The sequence below is a fragment of the Micrasema longulum genome, unplaced genomic scaffold, assembly GCF_059751315.1.
Source record: "Micrasema longulum isolate JH-2025_06_02 unplaced genomic scaffold, ASM5975131v1 h1tg002396l, whole genome shotgun sequence".
Taxonomy (NCBI): Eukaryota; Metazoa; Arthropoda; class Insecta; order Trichoptera; family Brachycentridae; genus Micrasema; species Micrasema longulum.
Genome location: NW_028279545.1, coordinates 50,923 through 69,500, shown reverse-complemented (window position 1 = coordinate 69,500; position 18,578 = coordinate 50,923). Strand labels below are relative to the sequence as shown.

Below are 18,578 nucleotides of genomic sequence, written 5' to 3'. Positions count from 1 at the left end.
GAGTTAATTAGAATCTCAAAATAATAATCTGGAGAAGCCCTTAAGCGTAGAACAAAACCGTTCCAAATTTTTAGTTTAACAACAAACGTGTAATGGACGGTTTCGGTTAGCGCTTGCAATGAGGAACTTCAGCCTTATGGGGAATTGGATACAATAAATGTTTTCTTGCGCGCGGTAAAAATTGAAGTGTTAAATTGTATGGCAAAGTTTCCTGCAAATATACGAAAAAAATAATAAAAATGAACTACTTTGAACGACGTCACTGGTCATAGAAGATTTCCGGTTTGCTTGCCGTGAATGGGCCAATAGGCAGAACTGATCGAGAATAAGCGGAAGGGAACCTCTGACATCACACGTGGAGTTATTTCAGAAATACATACAAAACTTTAAAAAATCGTAGAGCTGATAATAATATATAAAAATTAAAATTTTTTTTTTTGGATTAGTTTAATAGTCTATCAACAAATAAAAAAAATCCACTGAACTTCCTCATTCTCAACCCAAGTACCTATGCGGACCGTTGTATTGCTATAATCTGTAGCTAAGATCGTGGTCAATAATTATTGTAGAATGGTTTTTCTCGGTATGGGCAATTCTATTAGCTTATTACTCTAATATTAGAATATATTCCTACACCTCGCTGTTTTACAGCAAAGTTTATGTTTGTCGGCCTCGTGGTGTAGTGATCAGCACGTTTGCCTACCATGCAAGAGGTCTCGGGTTCGATTCCCGACATGGTTGACATGAAATATTTATTTTAAAAGGTGTTTTTACACTAGAATATTTCATAGTCCCTGGACTGGTACCTGAAGCCTAAGACTGATCATCTTACCTTCATGTGACAAAAATGCAAGATACACTGCGATTGGTGTACCAATGCAGCGCCCTGTGCACCAATAGGCGCGGAAAGGGAATGATGATGATAATATTATGATGAATCTCATTTCCTAACTGCGTCCATAAATTGGATCTGAAATTAATTTCCAGGTAGGACCTGTTTATAATGATTTATTTGCAAGTGGGAATTAAATAATATGAATTCCTGTATATATGTATGCACAAATAAAAAATACAACTATTATTAACAAAAATGGCAATTCCACTCCACAGAACAGGAAGAATAGAATAATCGAGGAAAATATTTATAAATGTACACGCGAGCTATGAACCAATAAAATATTAAGTTCTGCTATAACTCCATAGTTTCATCAGGATTCCAGTCTTCTCCCAAAGCCGATCGTAAAAGCTCTTTAAATTCTATTTGTTTCTGCTTTTCTATTTCGAGAGATTTTTCTAAATCTGTAAACATTTTATGACACTGACTAGTTTGCTGAATTGTTTCATCCATACCCATCAATACTGTGTTGATCCAAGTTTCATCCGGTATTTCGCTATCATCCAATATGTCACCAGAGTCCAGTTTTCTTTTTTTTGTGTTACTTACATCTAGCTCACTCATGTCATCCGGGTAATCCTCAACTACGGGAGATATGTCTTTTGTATTGCTTGATTTGTACCACCATGGACTTGTGCGGAAATTATTCAAGTCCCTCGGTTTATACACAACAATAAAATCATCTGAATACAAATCTGGTTTATACGCGGAGTTAGGCAATTTTTGCCCTAAACAGTTAATTGTTTCTTTAATTTTTTCTGACACGAGAACATTCATAATTTCGATCCAAGAGTATTTAGATACATCTCCGTTCTCCTTGAATTCATAGTCTGGTGAATCATCTTTTGTTATGCTGAGAATCCTTAAAACCACTTTTTCAGGGTTAATGAACCAATTCAATTTGAAAACAAATTTTCTAAGTGATTCTTGAAATTCATTATATGTACTAGGCGGCCATTCTCCCATATATTGCGGCATCTTGAAAGAGCTAATAACATCCCTAATGGCTGGTAAATTAGATTTCCAATTACCAGAAATGTATTCATATGTCTTTGGGTACACATGAGTGAAACTAGAGTATTCTTGAAATTCGCTCGGAGACACTGGGTATTTGCACAAGTCGGAAACTGTAACTATTTCCATGGCTTTACCTACAGCTTCATTATAAAGATTGGTCAACGTTGTGATATTATCAAATGCTTGCCGTAGAGAAGAGTTTAAAGACAATTTGAAACGATACCACAATTCACCACCGATGCATTGGTCCAGGTAGGTTGATAAAAGTTGGGACTCAATTGTAGGACTTCTAAGAAAGATTTTTGACAGCCATTTCAATGCTTCTTTGGTTGAAACTGAAAGATTCTCGTAGTCAAATTTAGCAGGTCTGATAATTTTAAAATCTGAAATAAATTTATGAGATTTATATTGGTTTAAATGTGAATCTATAGCGACAACTTCATCATTTTTTTGTGTAACCAATAGTAAAACAATTGGTATACATTCATAATCACATTTAGACACCATAATATGGTTTATTCGTTTCATTAGATTAGTTATACTTTCATATTCAGTATTACAGAAGATCACCAGTCCATTTAAACCGCTTATCGCTTCAAACTCGGGAGGATCGGAGTTATTTGTATTGCAGCCGGTAACTTTGGTAATAGAAGCAGCAAACTTCTTATACCAATAATTTTCACTTAAATATATCTGATTATTATGGGGGTCAATTTGATTGTCTGTAAAAAGATCTGTAAACCAACTGCGAAAGAATGAAATGTATTTATTGGACTCAGTTTGACCAGGAACCGAGAAAACTACCTTCCAATAAACATTTAGGGATACCGATTTGCTTTTCAGCTCTTGAGATCTTTTAAGAAGGGATTTTTTTACGAGTTCAAATAAATTTATACTGTAATTTTTGTAAGGATTGGGCAGTTTGAAGTTCGGTAGCTTTCCTCGGTGGAAATCTCTCATTCTCTGTATTGCGTGAGACTGTGTGGGTGGTGGAATAGGGGGAGGGCGGCTGGGTAGCCAGGCTGGAGTAATATGAAGCAAGGATCGCCGCCTTTTAGATCTTAAAACTTGACATCTCCACAACCTTCCAGCCGCTCTAGAGACTATTCTCAGGCGTATTTCATTCAACCGGATAGCTGCGTGTATTCCAAACTCACATTCTTCAACACACACTTCTTTTAGTAAATCTTCGGTTGTGTTGTATGCAGAGACCATCAAAGCTTCAAATGCATCTATCTCTTCTTCCATTATTACATAGCAAAGCTCTTTTACAACTTCATTGGTAATTTCTGGAATAATATCATGTAACTGTTTTTCTATACGTATTTCTAAATCTCTAGCTTTTTTTTCTTGTTCCTGGCGTTCCAATTCTGCTTTTTTCTTCGCTAATTCGGCCTGTTTTTTTTCTAATTCAGCTTTTTGTTTGGCTAGTGCCAATATCCTTTTTTCTTCTTCTATTTTACGTTTCAGTTCTTCTTGTTTGAGAATTTCTTCTTTTATTTTCTCTTGCGCTCTTCTGTCTTCTTCTAACTTTTTCTCAGCTTCTTCAGCAGCTTTTTGTCTCATTTCTTCTTCTAAAGCTTTATTTTTATCAAAGTATGGTATATTAGCGACAGCATTCCCGAATAGAGAAGATGCCGCCGTATTAAATATATTGTTTTGAAAAGTGGCTGTTGCAACTGATGATTGTGTTTTAAATACGTCTATTTTAGTATTTACTTCTCCGGTATTTGATTTATCTCCAAAAATTGAAGCCGGTTGGGAGAGTGCAAATAAGTTACCAGCATTTGGTTTAGCGGAATTAGCGAATAATGTAGTACTTGAAATTTGATCAAATTTACTTCCAAATAAGTTTGCTCTTGCAGTTGAATCGATTTCACTAACACCTTTACTAAATAAGTTACTAGCAGAATTGTTCACCCACAGCGATTTTGATGGTTCTGCTTCTGCTGGCTTTGAAAAAACAAATTTGTTCCCCAAATCATCACCGTCAATTTTTTTAAATAAATTATTATCACCTTTTTCTAGTTTCTTAAGTGGCTCTGACGTGTTCATATTAAAAGTATTTTGAGAAAATACACCCTTGGGTATTTCGGGTTTTGCAAATGTAAAATCAATATTTCTGGGTTGGCTAGGGAATAAACCAGAACTCTTTGATGGTGGGTTATTAAATGTATCCTGAGATACGACCTGTGAAGTTCGTACAGGGATTGACGAAGGTTTTAGCATATTAGCAATTTCTTGAGCTCTTTCTTTGGGAGCTTGATATCCTTGATCTTCGGCTAAAATTGCAGATTTTTTTATGAAGCCTGAGGGCTCAAAACTGGAATGAGGAGTGTAACTTTCAAATGGACTCGGGGGAAGAACATCGCCATAGACAACCTCACCGAGAGAAGTTTTCAGTTTGGATTCTATAAGGTTGATGGCTCTTTCTTGCGCGTAAGGTGTATTACTATCGCGGAAAGCGTTTTTGTTTAATACTACATAGGTTATGTCTTGATCAGTTGTCATTTGAAGGCCGTAGTGATTGAGAAATAGTTGCATACTGTTTAAACTTTCAAAGCCCAATAAATCCATTAGTTCATTGGCTGGAAATTGTGAGACACCACGGGGGGAATAAGATTTAATCATTCTTGTGAGAGCGCGAGCACGGACATCGCTAAAGTAGCGTAGTAAGATACAAGCATTTATATAAGTTGTTTCTTTAACCAGTTTGAAAAACTTGAAATAATTATTGTTATCTAAGGCAGTGAATACTTTTATTGCAAATCGTATTTCTGGAGAAGATTGGACCTCTGAATCGAGATGCTGAACCTGTAAACAAAAAAAACAAGTTATTTACAATATTACAACATCCATAGATCAATGACACACACACGCGCCAAATGATTTTACCAGAAATCTAGAGTGACGACCGAAGAAGCGAGATAGGATTTTCTATTTAATACAATAAATTGTATTGTGCAAGACCAACATTATTACACATAGGGACATAGGACATTAACTCAATAACGAAATTGGATGATATATTCAGTGCAACATTCTGGAGGACATTAACTTCATCCCCGCTCCATAGAGGTGAAGAACAAAAGAACACAACCTATAAAAGGACCACAGGGTGTGGGAGCATAAATCAGTTCAATGAGGAAGTTCAGCGGTTTAAAAAAAAAAGTATATTTGTTATTGAACATCAAACTAAGCAAACAAAATTAAAAAAATATGTTTCATTATTATCTATCACCACTATGATTTTTTCAAAGTTATGTAATTTTGAAATTACACTGCACAGGCAGTATGATGGGAAATTAGATTTAAATAAAAGTTTATATCTAATTTCCCAGGGCACTGAACTCATCCAGTTAACGCCGCTACGCTCGCGCTTCATAATCATGTTCCGTATCTTATTCAACATGTAATGAACACACATCAAACATCAACCTTGTTTCTTCTCTTCATCTCCAACTGGGGTAAGAGCTCCACCCTAACAACAATCAACAAAATCCTACAGTGCATAGTATCGAGGTGATTTTATAAATCTAGAAAATTCTTCTTACATTCATTACTGCTTTTTTAAGCATTTTACATCGTGGCCCTGATTAATATAAGAAAATGTTGGTTTGATGTCTAAGAAATTGCAATTGTATCTCACCTCCCACATGAAGTTGGAGTCGTGCATGTTGAGGAGCACCACATAGGCCCTGAACTCGGGTTCCCTGACGCAGCCCTGGGGCTGACCACGGGCACGGAGGTCCCCGTACATGTACTTGAGACTCTGCAGACACTTTAATAGGTTCTCCGTATTGAGCCGCTGGTCGAAGGAGGAAGGAGGCTCTTCTACTAGGCGAGCGGCGCAGTGAGCATGAAAACGAGCACACGCCTCCACCAGTGAAACAGACCCTAATAAGAAATCAATGCAATAAATGTTTATTTGTTTCAAAAAGAAATAACCCGCTAAGCCAGATTTAGAGGCTCGTCAGCGGGTGAAAAGGAGACAATATGGAAGGAAGTTATTTTATTTTATTTTATTTGGGAAATCAACAGTTCTACTACACTGTCAAATAAGTACCCGGAAATTTGAAATAAAACACAAACAACTTATCAATCATCTAAATTTATTATATCCCCTTCAAAATAGGCCCCTTCTGAGGCAATACACTTCTTCCAACGAACAATCCAATCATCGAAACACTTTTTAAAGCTATATTCCGGGATGGCCTTCAGTTCTCGTTGCGAATTAGTTTTGATGTCTTCAATGCTCTCAAAACGGGTTCCACGAAGTGGTAATTTGAGTTTTGGAAACAGGAAAAAGTCACACGGGGCCATATCTGGAGAGTACGGTGGTTGTTCGATGATATTTGTTGAATTTTTGTTCAAAAACTCGTTCACAATGATCGCTTTGTGCGCTGGTGCATTATCGTGGTGCAAAATCCAACTGTTGTTCCGCCACAAATCTGGTCTTTTGCGACGAACATTCTCTCTCAAACGCCTCATAACGCCAAGATAATATTCTTTATTGACGGTTTGGCCCTCCGGTAAAAATTCCGAATGAACAACACCACGAATATCGAAGAAAACGGTCAGCATCACCTTGATTTTCGATTTGCTTCGGCGCGGTTTTTTCGGTTTCGGCTCATTTTTGGTGCGCCATTCTGATGATTGTTGACTTGTTTGCATGTCGTACTCGAAAACCCATGTCTCGTCACCAGTTATGATGCGTTTGATGAACGTTGGATCGGAATTTACGCGTTTAAGCATGTCTTCAGCCACCTTACTGCGATTCACTTTTTGAAGAAAATTCAGATCTTTTGGCACCAATCGCGCTGCGACTTTCCGCATACCCAAAACATCAACCAAAATATGACGAGCGGTCTCATGAGACATGTTCATTTCTTGGGCTATCTCTCGCAAACTATAATGACGATTTTTGAGCACCATTTCCTTTATTTTGTCGACGTTTTCTTCAGTTGAAGAGGTCGAAGGCCGTCCTGAACGTGGCAAATCGTTCACTTCTTCTCGCCCCTCTTTGAACGATTTATACCAATCGTAAACTTGAGTTTTCGACATGGTTGAATCACCAAATGTTTTTTTCAACATTTCCAACGTTTTGGCACAAGAAATTTCGTTTGAAACACAAAATTTCACACAAACTCTTTGTTCGATATTTTTATCCATAGTAAAAATAACCATATACCATAACCAAAATAACCGTAACCAAACTAAATGACACATAGCAATAAAAATTCACAGAATAGTGGCTGACAGTTGTGCCAACCTGGGAATTTTTTTTTTTTTTAATATTCTCAGAGGGAAAATTTAAAATGAGAATTTCCGGGTACTTATTTGACAAAAGGTACATACATATTCATAGTAAACAAACAGATATAGTGTATAAACTCAGAACTAATAACAGATTTCCACATAGTATGCAAAGTTAGTAAAGAAAATATATTACATATCAAATAAATACATATAATTTATGCATATAAAAATGTTATTTTCATGTACTCAATAATCAAAGAATTTTTTTATATTTATTTTAAGAACATTAAGTTACTGTAAATTGGGCGGGATTAGGACAAGAATGCTTGAAGAGAGGATAAGGAGGGGAAGGGAGATGTACATATTTATTATTATAATGTCTACTAAGTTACATAATGCATTTTTAGTGTAAATTTTAAATCTGACAGAGTGATGTTTGTGTAATCTATATTTGTAAATTTTGTATTGTACACTGAAAAAGTCCTACGAAAAAAAGCATTTTTAACATACGATGTTTTACTTATTGGTACATGAAACAGGTGGTACCGTCTACAAATCCTGGCTGGCACATGTATTGTTATTAAACCAAGCAGCTCTGTACAGTCAACCATTCCTGTCAAGTTATGAAAAATACACCAACACCCAGACAGAATGAGATAAAATCTTTCTTGCAACTGGCGGGAATCAAACCCGCGACGCTTGTTTCATAGCTGGCCGCCTATATAATTTTATAAGTTGAACAAACTATGTACAAACCTTTACAACACAGAGCTTGCTGTGTGATGTCTTTTCTAATAGAACGAAGTCTATCCCATAAGAAATGAAACCAATCCTCCAATGAAGTCTGAAAACAGGTAAAAGGCTCGATAGTACATGATATTTAAACCAGAAGGTATTGCAAAATATTCACAATAATATATGAAAACAACTAACAACCATTGTTTTGAATGAGGATATCTTTACGGACATATTGCTAGACGTGAGCCAGACAATCTAGAAAAGGCAATAATGTCTGGCCGAGTTGAAGGTAGGAGAAGCCGGGGTAGAATCCCATATAGATGGACTGACCAAATAAAGGTGGCTACGGGGCTAAAATTTGATGAGTCAGTACGTCGGGCTGAGGACAGACTGGAGTGGAACAGACTAATTAGAAGTGTTCATGGTGATCACGATCCTCAGCATTGAGGGACCGACTTGAAAGAAGAAGATATTTGCTGAATCGACAACTTTGTGGAATAACATGATCAAATATACTAAATTAAACACTTTGATGAGACCGCTTTGATTTGTTTTGAAGTACTTACTATATAGTTTCGGAAAACACAGATCGCTCCATATACAGTTGTAATTATGAACTAAACATAAAAATACAGATATATAAAATCTAGGTACTGACAGATGGGGGAGGAGCAAATTAAAGAGGGTGGGAGGGGAGATAGCGAGGGATTTTTTAATATAATATTAATATTTAATGTTTTCACCAATTCTATTTTGTATTAAGTTAAAATTAATATAAACTTAGCTATTCATTATTTTTATCAAAAAGTGCTTCAAAATAAATTCCAGTGTTCTCACAACAAAGTGTTTCATTCAATATATTTAAATGGGGATGTTTAGTTCTTATTAAAATATTTTTTTTACAACTGTACTAAATACTTATATACATACACGTCCCGAGTGCATATCAATTTATAAATAATTAAAACTAAAACTAAATTAAAATGAAAGAAAGTAAAAACAAAAACCATATTGCATTGTAAAAAAAATTCACTTCCCAGATACAATTTATTTCGAGTTAAGACAAGTTTTAATTTTTGAATTTTGTAAAACATTAATTTTTTTAAAAGAGATTCATAATTGTTTTTTTTAATGAAATGATTTAGGTAAATCTTCCAATTTTTCCGGCATTTTTAACGAGTAAATATCTCACTGTTAGAAAATGAAAATCAAGTTGTGGTAAAGCAGGATTCAAACCTCCGATCTCTGAACCACGAGTCTGCGACACTACCAACTACCACAGGACCACAACCTGATATTTTTGTAATCTTATTTTGGGTAGCACTAAACGTCTATATTAAAACACCAGAATTAACGTAAGATCAATAAACCTCATCTCCTAGATCCATGATTCGGTGGAGCAGGTAGAGCAGTGTGGTCTGCAGAACTGGCACAGGGCGTAATTCATAGCAGAGTGGTTCCTCCTGGTCGGCAGAGCTCCGACTATACTGTTTCACGGCACACCGAGGGTCCAAGCGACCCCCTTCTGATGAACCCATCTCGTACGAAGAAACCTGGAATTAATACCTCCATTAAAGTGCTGGATATTCGTACATTTGATAAAGCAGATATTTCAATCCATTCCAGAATCCTACTCGTAATGTGAAACACTCCTTAAGCAAAAGCGGAACAAGTTTCTCTATATTCATCCACATAAAATATATAATGCATTTCATGCTGAAAAAAACACCAAATAAAATTTATAACATTTACACATCGTTATTATTTATGATACATAATTTTTTTTTACTAGAAAGCAGTCAGATATTTTTTTTTTCTTGCCTTCTTCTTCTAATTTCTTAGCCATCTCTCTACTGCTGGATTATTTTCTAACGTGTGCTTTTCTCAACCAATTTCTTCCCCCAACTGGGATCAGATCATCTACCCATCTTTTCTGGGGTCGCCCTACTGGTCTTTTGTTTTCCTGGGTGCCCATCCCTCCTTCCCCGTCTCTCTGCCGATATAGCAGACCGTATCGCTATCGTTATAGTTAATTAAATTATAAAATTAGTAACTAAACTTCGTGTAATATGTAAAGTGAATCTTTCATTTTAATACACGCAACCTGTACAACAAAACTTCTGGCAAGTCCAATTTTAATATAATCACCGTTACACAAAAACAGTTCACTACATGCCCTAAAACAGTGAAGTAATAGTAAAAATGTTGTGAAGTGATATTAATGAATATTATGTTATGTACAAATATCTAAGTGGAAACGATATGTGTGAAACCAAGATAAATAATGAAAAACATAATTCACAGTAACTTTAATTCTGTTTTTTATGTACAAATAAATCAATAAAAAACAAAATAAAATAATGTAAAAGACAATTTCCGCTTGATACCTGTCTCTGGAATTCTCTGACGAGCCTCTCTCTCTCGGGACACATATCGGGACAACATCCTTGTATAGCTCCATGTCTCGTGGTTAAAACTGCACGGACAACGCGATCCCTAATTTCCAAAGCTTTGATTTTTTCTTCGGTAGTATTCCAGGCCCGTCCAACCAATTGTTTCAATTCATCTCGGTCTATTGCTCTATTTGGTTGGTTTGCAGGTTGAGGTATACTGAAAACAAAAATAGATTTATGCTAACAATCTCGAGAGGAAAAATTTATGTTACTCTGGAGAATCTAATAGGATAATAATGTAATCTAATCTATAGGCCCAAAAATTTTTTATTCTTTTTTTACTGATAATATTTCATTGATTGCAAACTTTCAAAATTTTCCTTCGTTTAAAAAACATGCACTATCCTGGATTCAAGCTTAAGATATGAACTCTTTTCACACAAAAATATTATAACTGTCCATTATTTATTATAGGAGCAAAGATTCATTGACATTTTCTTGTATACCCACGAACAGGCCATGCCTTTGTGGGATTTTTTTGTTCACTATTAATATGTATTTCATTGCTATGTAATTATGTTTTATTTTTTTAATACTCTGTTTTATCACTTATGTTTACTGTAAAAAAACAAAAAATTTAAATAAAAAAACTAAAATAAATAAATAATCTAATCTAAAGAAGCTAAGCTAATAAGCAAAATAATAACTTTATTCAATTTTAGCACAATCAATATTATACGCTTATACGATGCAGCGCCCTATGCACCATCGGGGCGAATAAATGTTTGATGATAATGATTTTAATGAAGAAAAGGCATTGCTTATGAGTGGCAAGTAAGGAAAAGAAAGTCCTTGTTCAGGGCAGTAAATGAAATTGTTTTCTTTATAACTAGGTGGATCAAAAAGTTTGGAATAATCCTAAGCACAAATTAATATCAAACTGTATAGATGCCCATGATATCCTTGCTCAGATAAACCTTAATGTACTTCGTCGTAACTTGCGTACCGATCTTATCTTTGCTGTGGGAAATTATAAAACTAACATCGGATTCTTTTCCCCTCTGCCAAGGAACCTCAGAACAGTGAACAAAATCTCACTAAATGGTACTGTTGATGTGTTTCTACAGCAAAGGCAGGCATTTAAGAAGCAAGCGGTGTTGTCTCTCCTGACTCGCGATGTCACACTTGCCAATTCCGCCTAGATTATGCCATATTTATACCTTTTGTTAATTATACATTTTGTAAACTTAAGTTGATTTTAAGACTACAATGTTTGATTATGTCCAAATGCTTGCAGACTGGCTGGATTTCCTCCCTAGGGAGTTGTTCATATTTAAATTTATTTTAACAGAGAGGAAAAAAAAAATGAGAAGTGAATATGGAAGTCTAGGCATTTACAGGGCTTATGACCTGTCATTGGCTGGTTTAAGTGGCCACTTTACACACTGTGTAACATTCACCATTCTGCCCATGTTTGAACATCCACATTTCCTCAACTCTTCCATCTGTTGACTTTTGTGAAGTAAAAGAGCTGAAACCTTTACACAGTGTATAAAGTGGCCACTTAAACCAGCCAATGACAGGTCATAAGCCCTGTAAATGCCTAGACTTCCATATTCCCTTCTCAATTTTTTTTTCCCTCAGTTGAAATAAATTTAAATATGATTTTAAGACTGTTTAGATTAAGTATTACTCATTAATGCCAATCTATTAGGGCGTACTTAAGCCTGTTGATTGGCTTTAAAAATAATAATTTAAAAAAGAGATGGCGTTAGTATCCACTAATGTGAACCAATCATAAAAAACTTCATCCTTCATTAGACGTTTGTCAAAATTGTGCCATTTTCGTTTTTTGTATTTACAATTTACAGCAGTGAGAAGCAACCAACCCCTGTGTTTTCTTATCTGAGTTTTGTGTTTTCATTATTATTATTCGTTATAGACAGGCAGCTGATGCGCCTATATCTCGTGTACTGTTTTTTCTGAGTTCTTCTTCCTTCAAAAAAGCATCCAAACAGATTTTGAACTGGTTGACCGAAATGGAATGAACAACTGGGCTTGGCCATTTATTCCAGTCTGAAACTACCCTGCTGCCCTGCTGGAAAAGAAGTTTTTCTTGGGATTGAGGTGGAATTGGGGACGATAGAGCTTCTGGACTATCCGGACTCTGCACCTTCGAAGAAGATGATTCAAAAGTGTTTTTTTTACCACTTTTGAAAAAGTGGCTGATATTTTTTTTTTCCGAATTTCGAAATGAAAGGGGTCTAAAAAGTTGCCTTTTGGATTATTCAGAATGCAAAGAGTATAAAAAAAATAATTTGATACTACTTTTGACCCTCAACCAGAGCTTGAAGTTTTCGAAAAAGTAGATTATTTGCGCTAAGCGGGCTGTCATTTCGTATTTAAGTAAAAAAATCAGTCCAAATAAATTTTATAATGTGCATTAAACCTTATATAAGCATCTAAGGGTGAGAGTTGCACTTTGTTATGTAATAAATGGGTAACATTGTTTTAATGACCCAATGTTTTTGTCAATATTAGCCAGACGCTCAACGGAATCAGTTCCGCGGAGTGTAACCTTTTTGCATTTCAGTCGTTTTGGTATGCGCATGGAGTAAAATTCAGTGGCTATCATGAAAAAGGTAAATTCATAACTGATGCATATTACTCATCATTATTGGATCGTTTGGAAATTGCAATAGCAGAAAAACGGCCGTATTTGAAGTAAAATAAAATTATCTATCGTCACGACAATGTGCCTGCTCATTCATCGTTAGTTGCGCAAGCAAAATTGTACAAAATGGGGTTTGAACAGGTTCCCCAGCCACCGTACCAGTTCGCCAGAACTAGCCCACAGCGTCTTCTACCTGTTTCCAAACCTGAAGAGATGGCTCACTGGTGAGCGATTTTACTCAAATAAAAAACTCATGGCTGAAACTGAGGCCTATTTTGGAGAGCTTCCGAGGGACATTTTTTTGGACGGGATAAAAAAGTTAGAAAATTATTGGACTCGCTGTATTGACTTAAATGAAATGAAAAATAAAACCGAATTTGACCAAAAAATTTTTTTCTTGTTTCACTTATTCCAAGCTTTTTGATCCACCTAGTACATATACATAATTATAACATTATTATTTTAACTCTATCCTGGAATGTGCTAAACCACGCAGACAAAATTTCAGATAATCAAAATTATTATATCTAGACTTTTGCCTCTGACAAATTGTTATTTTTCATGACTATATTAAATGCAATTAATATATGCACTACTAACTGAATGATTAAGTTTATCACCCAAACACAATTATTATACTTTCATACACATACAAAATAAAAAACTGGTAGACATTAAAGTCAGTAAGCGGTTATTTACTTACATTACTATTACTGTTATAATAAAACGGATTTACCTTGGAACAGTCTCAACGGGAACAACTTTTTTTTTAGCAATATTATTTTTGAGCGGCGGACGTTTTGAGTGTAAAATGGGAGACGGTTTTTCCAATTCCATTTCTATAACAAACATACAGATAGGGGCAGTAAGTAAAATAAATTTAGAAAAGGGTCAAATTAAATAGTAAAAGGTAAATTGTTTCGAGATATCAATAAAATACTTGTTGTTAAACCTGTCTTTATCTCAGATCTAATATATTATTTCTGCTGTTGCCATTATTCTTCGATGATTCAAATCAATAGTACTAAAACGAGTTATACTGGACTTTAAAAATGTGATGATCAAGGACCAGCGCGATTTGGGATTGTTAAGTAAAAAATAACTAGTCTACTGAGACAATTTTGAAAACTTTCTAAAATAATAAATATTCAAATTGATGTACTGCATTCTCAAAGCTGTTAACAAATTCGAGCATAAAATTTTATTTGCCAAACTATACGCTATTCGCCGGCCTCGTGGTGTAATGGTCAGCACAGTTTGCCTACCGCGCAAGAGGTCTCAGGTTCGATTCCCGGCATGGTTGATATGAAATATTATTTAAAAAGGTGTTTTTAAACTAGAATATTTCATAGTCCCTGGACTGGTACCTAAGGCGTAAGACTGATCACCTTACCTTCATGTAACAAAAATGATCAAGATACGCTGCGACTGGTGTACCAATGCAGTGCCCTATGCACCATTACGTACGGAAAGGGAATGATGATACGCTATTGGTATGAAAGATCTTTTATTATTTGTAGAATCCAACCTTGTGATTGTGAACCAAATGTGATTATTCTGTGGTCAGATCAATTAAATCAAGTAAATGTAATCTCTCAAAGTACAGTTTTCTTCATTTTGACGATGATAGAAAGATTCTTACAATGATTATGATAATAATAGACTGGGTTTTGAGGTTGGTTTGTCGGCAGTTCATCTCTTAACTACGGGACACTAACTTGGGAGAATGTACGGGAGTTAACAGGCAACGAAGAAGTCTGGAGTCTGTTTACGCATGTAAATTTCTCCTAATAGGGAACAGAAATGGAATAATATAATTTTAATAAGGAAACATAATGTTAATGTTTATATAGACTGTGTGCATACTTTGTTGTCGTTGTAAGCGCGGAAGAACTTTTTGTCCTCCAGCCGACATGGCAGCGAGCTCTGCAGCAACATCCAGATCAGGTAACCAATCAGGGTCATCATTTACTTTGGGACGTTTTCTGGAAACACAATCAAAACAAGAATAATAACATCCGACAATTTGTCAAGCAAACAAAAGTGAATAAAAAAGTTTGTACTGAATATCGACATGCTCTACGTAAAGTGCTCTATCTTCAAATCTATTATTTGGCAGTAAAGAGCTTATAAGGTTTTTTCATCATATTTTTTAAATATCTAGATTATAAAAACAATAAAATGCTTTGTACTTACAGCCAATCTGCCAAACAAAATGGATTTTTTACCCTTGAAAATAGACGCACTGTATCTGAATTATGCTATTTACATAAATTATTTAAAAATAAAGTAGACTCTTTTAACCTACTCTCCAAAATTAATCTTAATGTCCCCTTTCGCGTGACAAGAAATAAGTATTTATTCCATCTGCCAGTCTGTAGCACTAACTATGCACAACACTCTTTTCTCTATCCTTCTTGCTCTAACTATAATGTTTTTTTTTATCTATTGATATATTTTACATGCCCTTAATTTATTTAAAAATAAATTAAGACTCATTATTTCTGGCTGTGATACGATTCCACTTACTATTGAATGATGCTCACACTTACACACCTGAACACTTACTCCCACACTAATACACATAAACACACATCTACACTTACTCTCATATAAATACACATAAGCACACCCTTTTGTTGTAACACAATTAAATAATATGTATGATTTTTATTTAGAAACTTCGCTGGTCCGTCTTTAAACCATATTTTTTTTAAATGTTATTATATCATTGTCAACTGTTTGTTTCTTTAAAATAAATAAATATTTTTTTCATCAAATAACCCTTTTATATGAATTGTATATGTCTGTAAATTATTTGTAAATATTTTTAAATATTTTTGTTCGTTAATATTTTTATAGACGAAGATCATATTATAATATAGAAAAAATATCTCTAAAATGTAGTTAGAGTACATAACGTAGGACATGTCAATATAAAACATTAACAATCAATAAAAAAAACTTTAAATAATAATTATCATCATGACAATTTACATAGTGTCATTTTTAGGCATATTATTTGAAGGGTACTTTAAAGTTGAGTTTTTTCTTAAAATATTTTAAATGAACAAAATTTTTAGTATGCCCAAATGTTCGTAGACAAGGCTGGATTTCACTCCCAAGTGAGACATTAAGATTGGAATTTATTGCTAAAGAGAGGAAAAGCATTTTTGAGAAGGGAATACGGAAGTCTAGGCATATACATGGCTCATAACCTGTTATTGGCTGGAATAAGCCACAAACACCAACATAAGGTAGATTAGAGGAAATGTGGATGTCTAAACATGAGCACAATGTGAATGCTAATCAGCAGGAAGTGGCCACTTAAAACCAGCCAACGACAGGTCATAAGCCCCCGCGCAGATAGCGGGATCAGACAATCACTCAGTTTGTCAAGGAGCTTGCTGTGGGTGGACACGTCCGCACACATGTTGCTACATGTCGAAATCCAAATGCCTACAAGGAGGTACTGGTTGATTAATTAGAGCTGGCGCGTTCGAAAAATTATACAAATGCATTTAAAATCCAAAGGATATTGATTTTTAAAAGGTTATATTAAATTTGAACCAAATGTGCGATCTTTTTAAAAAAAATTATGTTGGATTAGAGGGTTGTTTACATTTAAAAAAATACAATGGGTTAAGAAAATACCATATTTGAATTTATTTTTTATTTATATATTTTTTTTTTTTAATAAAAAAGAAATATTTGCGTTCTTATGATTTACCCAAATATTTAATTTTGAGGGCCATTTTCCATGTAAATAACTCACTATTAGAAAATGGAATCGAGTTGGGGTAGAGTGGGATTTGAACCGCGGACCTTCGGTCCGTGAGTCCGAGACACTAGCCACAGGACCACAACCCGATTTATATTTTGTGTTCATCATTATCGACTAATGAAATAGTAAAAAGGCTTGTTTTTTGCCCCCATTTCGGGCAGATTTTTTTTTGGAAGCGACACAATTTACGAAATTTTCTTAACTGATGTTGTTTTTTTGCACTAATTTAAAAGGGATTTTTTTTTTAAATAGCTTTGACTTAAATTTAATATAAAATTTGTTTTACTCTTTATAGGGCAAAGGCCGATATTGGTTAATATATTAACAAGTCGCTTTAAGGGTCATATTTCCAATACCACCCATAGAAATTTCAACTATATTACTTCAATGCGTTGTCCAGAATGGTTGTTGGTTAACTTATTGTTCCAACCGCGTGAAGTTGGCGCGCGAACTTGTGACGTCGCGAGCGGGATAATTTGTAATCGATGTTCATACAATACATAGCTATTATTTTTTGGTTAATTTGATAGTCTATTGACAAATAAAAAAAAATATAAGAAAACCACTGAAATTCTCCATTGTGGATGACATGTTTCTCGCATGAGCTTTTGCAAAGAACTGACGATCAATGCAGATATCGGTGTCGGGTGAAGACGCTAGAAGCGTTTGATTTAACGTATTAAGATATATCGTTTCGTGAGAAGGGACCTCGAGTAATGCATAAATGTGACGGTAATAGAAAATATTCTGCCGAGAATCGAGATAATACCTATTTTTGCTCCACGTAACGTCAAACATAAAGCCATCGTATGCTCCAGCATTGAGAATAGCCCTTTCAGCGTGTTCCCTCTTCTCATACTCAACAATACATGATTGCTTTGCAGGTCTTAACAGAATCTTGCTTATTGAACCAAATTTCTCGAAATGCTTAGCCGCTGCGCCTTCGTCATCAAAGAAAGATTCGGGCACATTTGTACAGCTGAAAAATGCAATAAGAAACACAATTAATTTAAAACAATGACTAATTTAGGTTATGTCATTTGGGAGCCGTCAAATGTTACCTTATCGGGTACCTAATAGGTTCGTCTTGCGAACCATCATCGCATAAGCCTTCGTCTTTAACGTCATCCATTTTAATTACCGTGCAAGAGAACTCAGGCAATAAATAGTTTTAATTAGAATAATTCGGCGTGACATCGATAACGACTAGAATTTAAACAACGAGAGATTATATGCCAGCATAACTTTGTACGATGGAAAAAAATGAGCGTTTTGCTGAACATCCAATTCCACTGTGGCAATAAGTATAAAATTATTAATTTCAATTAGAATACACAATAATACAAAAATATTCAAATTTTTGACAAGCAACAAGCAACAAACGAAGCATAGATCAAAGCAGAGACCAAAGACTATATACCACAGATACCCATAAATATAAATACCATATAGACTAAGCCTGCAAAATAATGACTGACGACGATCATGCGAAACAGCCCAAAGGAAACAAGTAGGGGAATTCGAGGCGGAACGGGGTAGCCAAGCTTTGATTGCAATTTGTGAGAGTTTAAAAATGAATACCATAATTCTTTGTCAATTTGTATGTTTATTTACTTATTTATCTACGAAAATACAAATGTTTAACTTACCTAAATACATCATTACTATGAAAAAATTGCGTCTAAAAAAAGACGAAATTTCCCACTCTGGGAAATGAACCCTGGACACAAAAGGGTACTCGTTCCTATTATACAACCCAATATAATTTAATTTTTTGCATGTTTTATTGTAGATACATGAAAAAATAAACTAAATACA

The 18,578-nt window shown here is 34.8% G+C and overlaps 1 protein-coding gene across 3 annotated transcripts; it reads right to left on the bottom strand.

Moving 5' to 3' along the window:
* Positions 1–428: 428 nt before the first annotated feature.
* Positions 429–18,176, bottom strand: xmas (RRM_XMAS2 and SAC3_GANP domain-containing protein xmas). Of its 3 annotated transcripts, XM_088240247.1 has the most exons (9): positions 17,822–18,176; positions 17,530–17,739; positions 14,843–14,961; positions 13,713–13,815; positions 10,297–10,519; positions 9,280–9,462; positions 7,928–8,015; positions 5,562–5,809; positions 429–4,726 (listed from the first exon to the last, which is right to left on the bottom strand). In XM_088240247.1, the coding sequence occupies exons 1-9, from the start codon at positions 17,890–17,892 to the stop codon at positions 1,190–1,192; spliced, it is 4,782 nt and encodes a 1,593-aa protein (XP_088096373.1). In that variant the 5' UTR covers positions 17,893–18,176; the 3' UTR covers positions 429–1,189. The 3 variants fall into 3 exon arrangements, 2 of the variants coding, with proteins under 2 accessions (XP_088096373.1, XP_088096374.1); XM_088240248.1 differs by lacking the exon at positions 7,928–8,015 and having other exon boundaries at positions 17,822–18,155; XR_015824883.1 differs by lacking the exon at positions 7,928–8,015 and having other exon boundaries at positions 3,389–4,726; positions 17,822–18,155.
* Between the last annotated feature and the right edge of the window lie 402 nt (positions 18,177–18,578).

Bases quoted from the DNA above. Each gene is read 5' to 3' on its own strand.
- xmas (XM_088240247.1), bottom strand. From the start codon at position 17,892: ATGGATGACGTTAAAGACGAAGGCTTATGCGATGATGGTTCGCAAGAC. The intron at 9,463-10,296 runs GTATCAAGCGGA...TATTAATTCCAG, and splicing joins TCAGAGAATTCCAGAGACAG to GTTTCTTCGTACGAGATGGG. The intron at 5,810-7,927 runs GTTTGTACATAG...ATTTCTTATTAG, and splicing joins GCAAGCTCTGTGTTGTAAAG to GGTCTGTTTCACTGGTGGAG.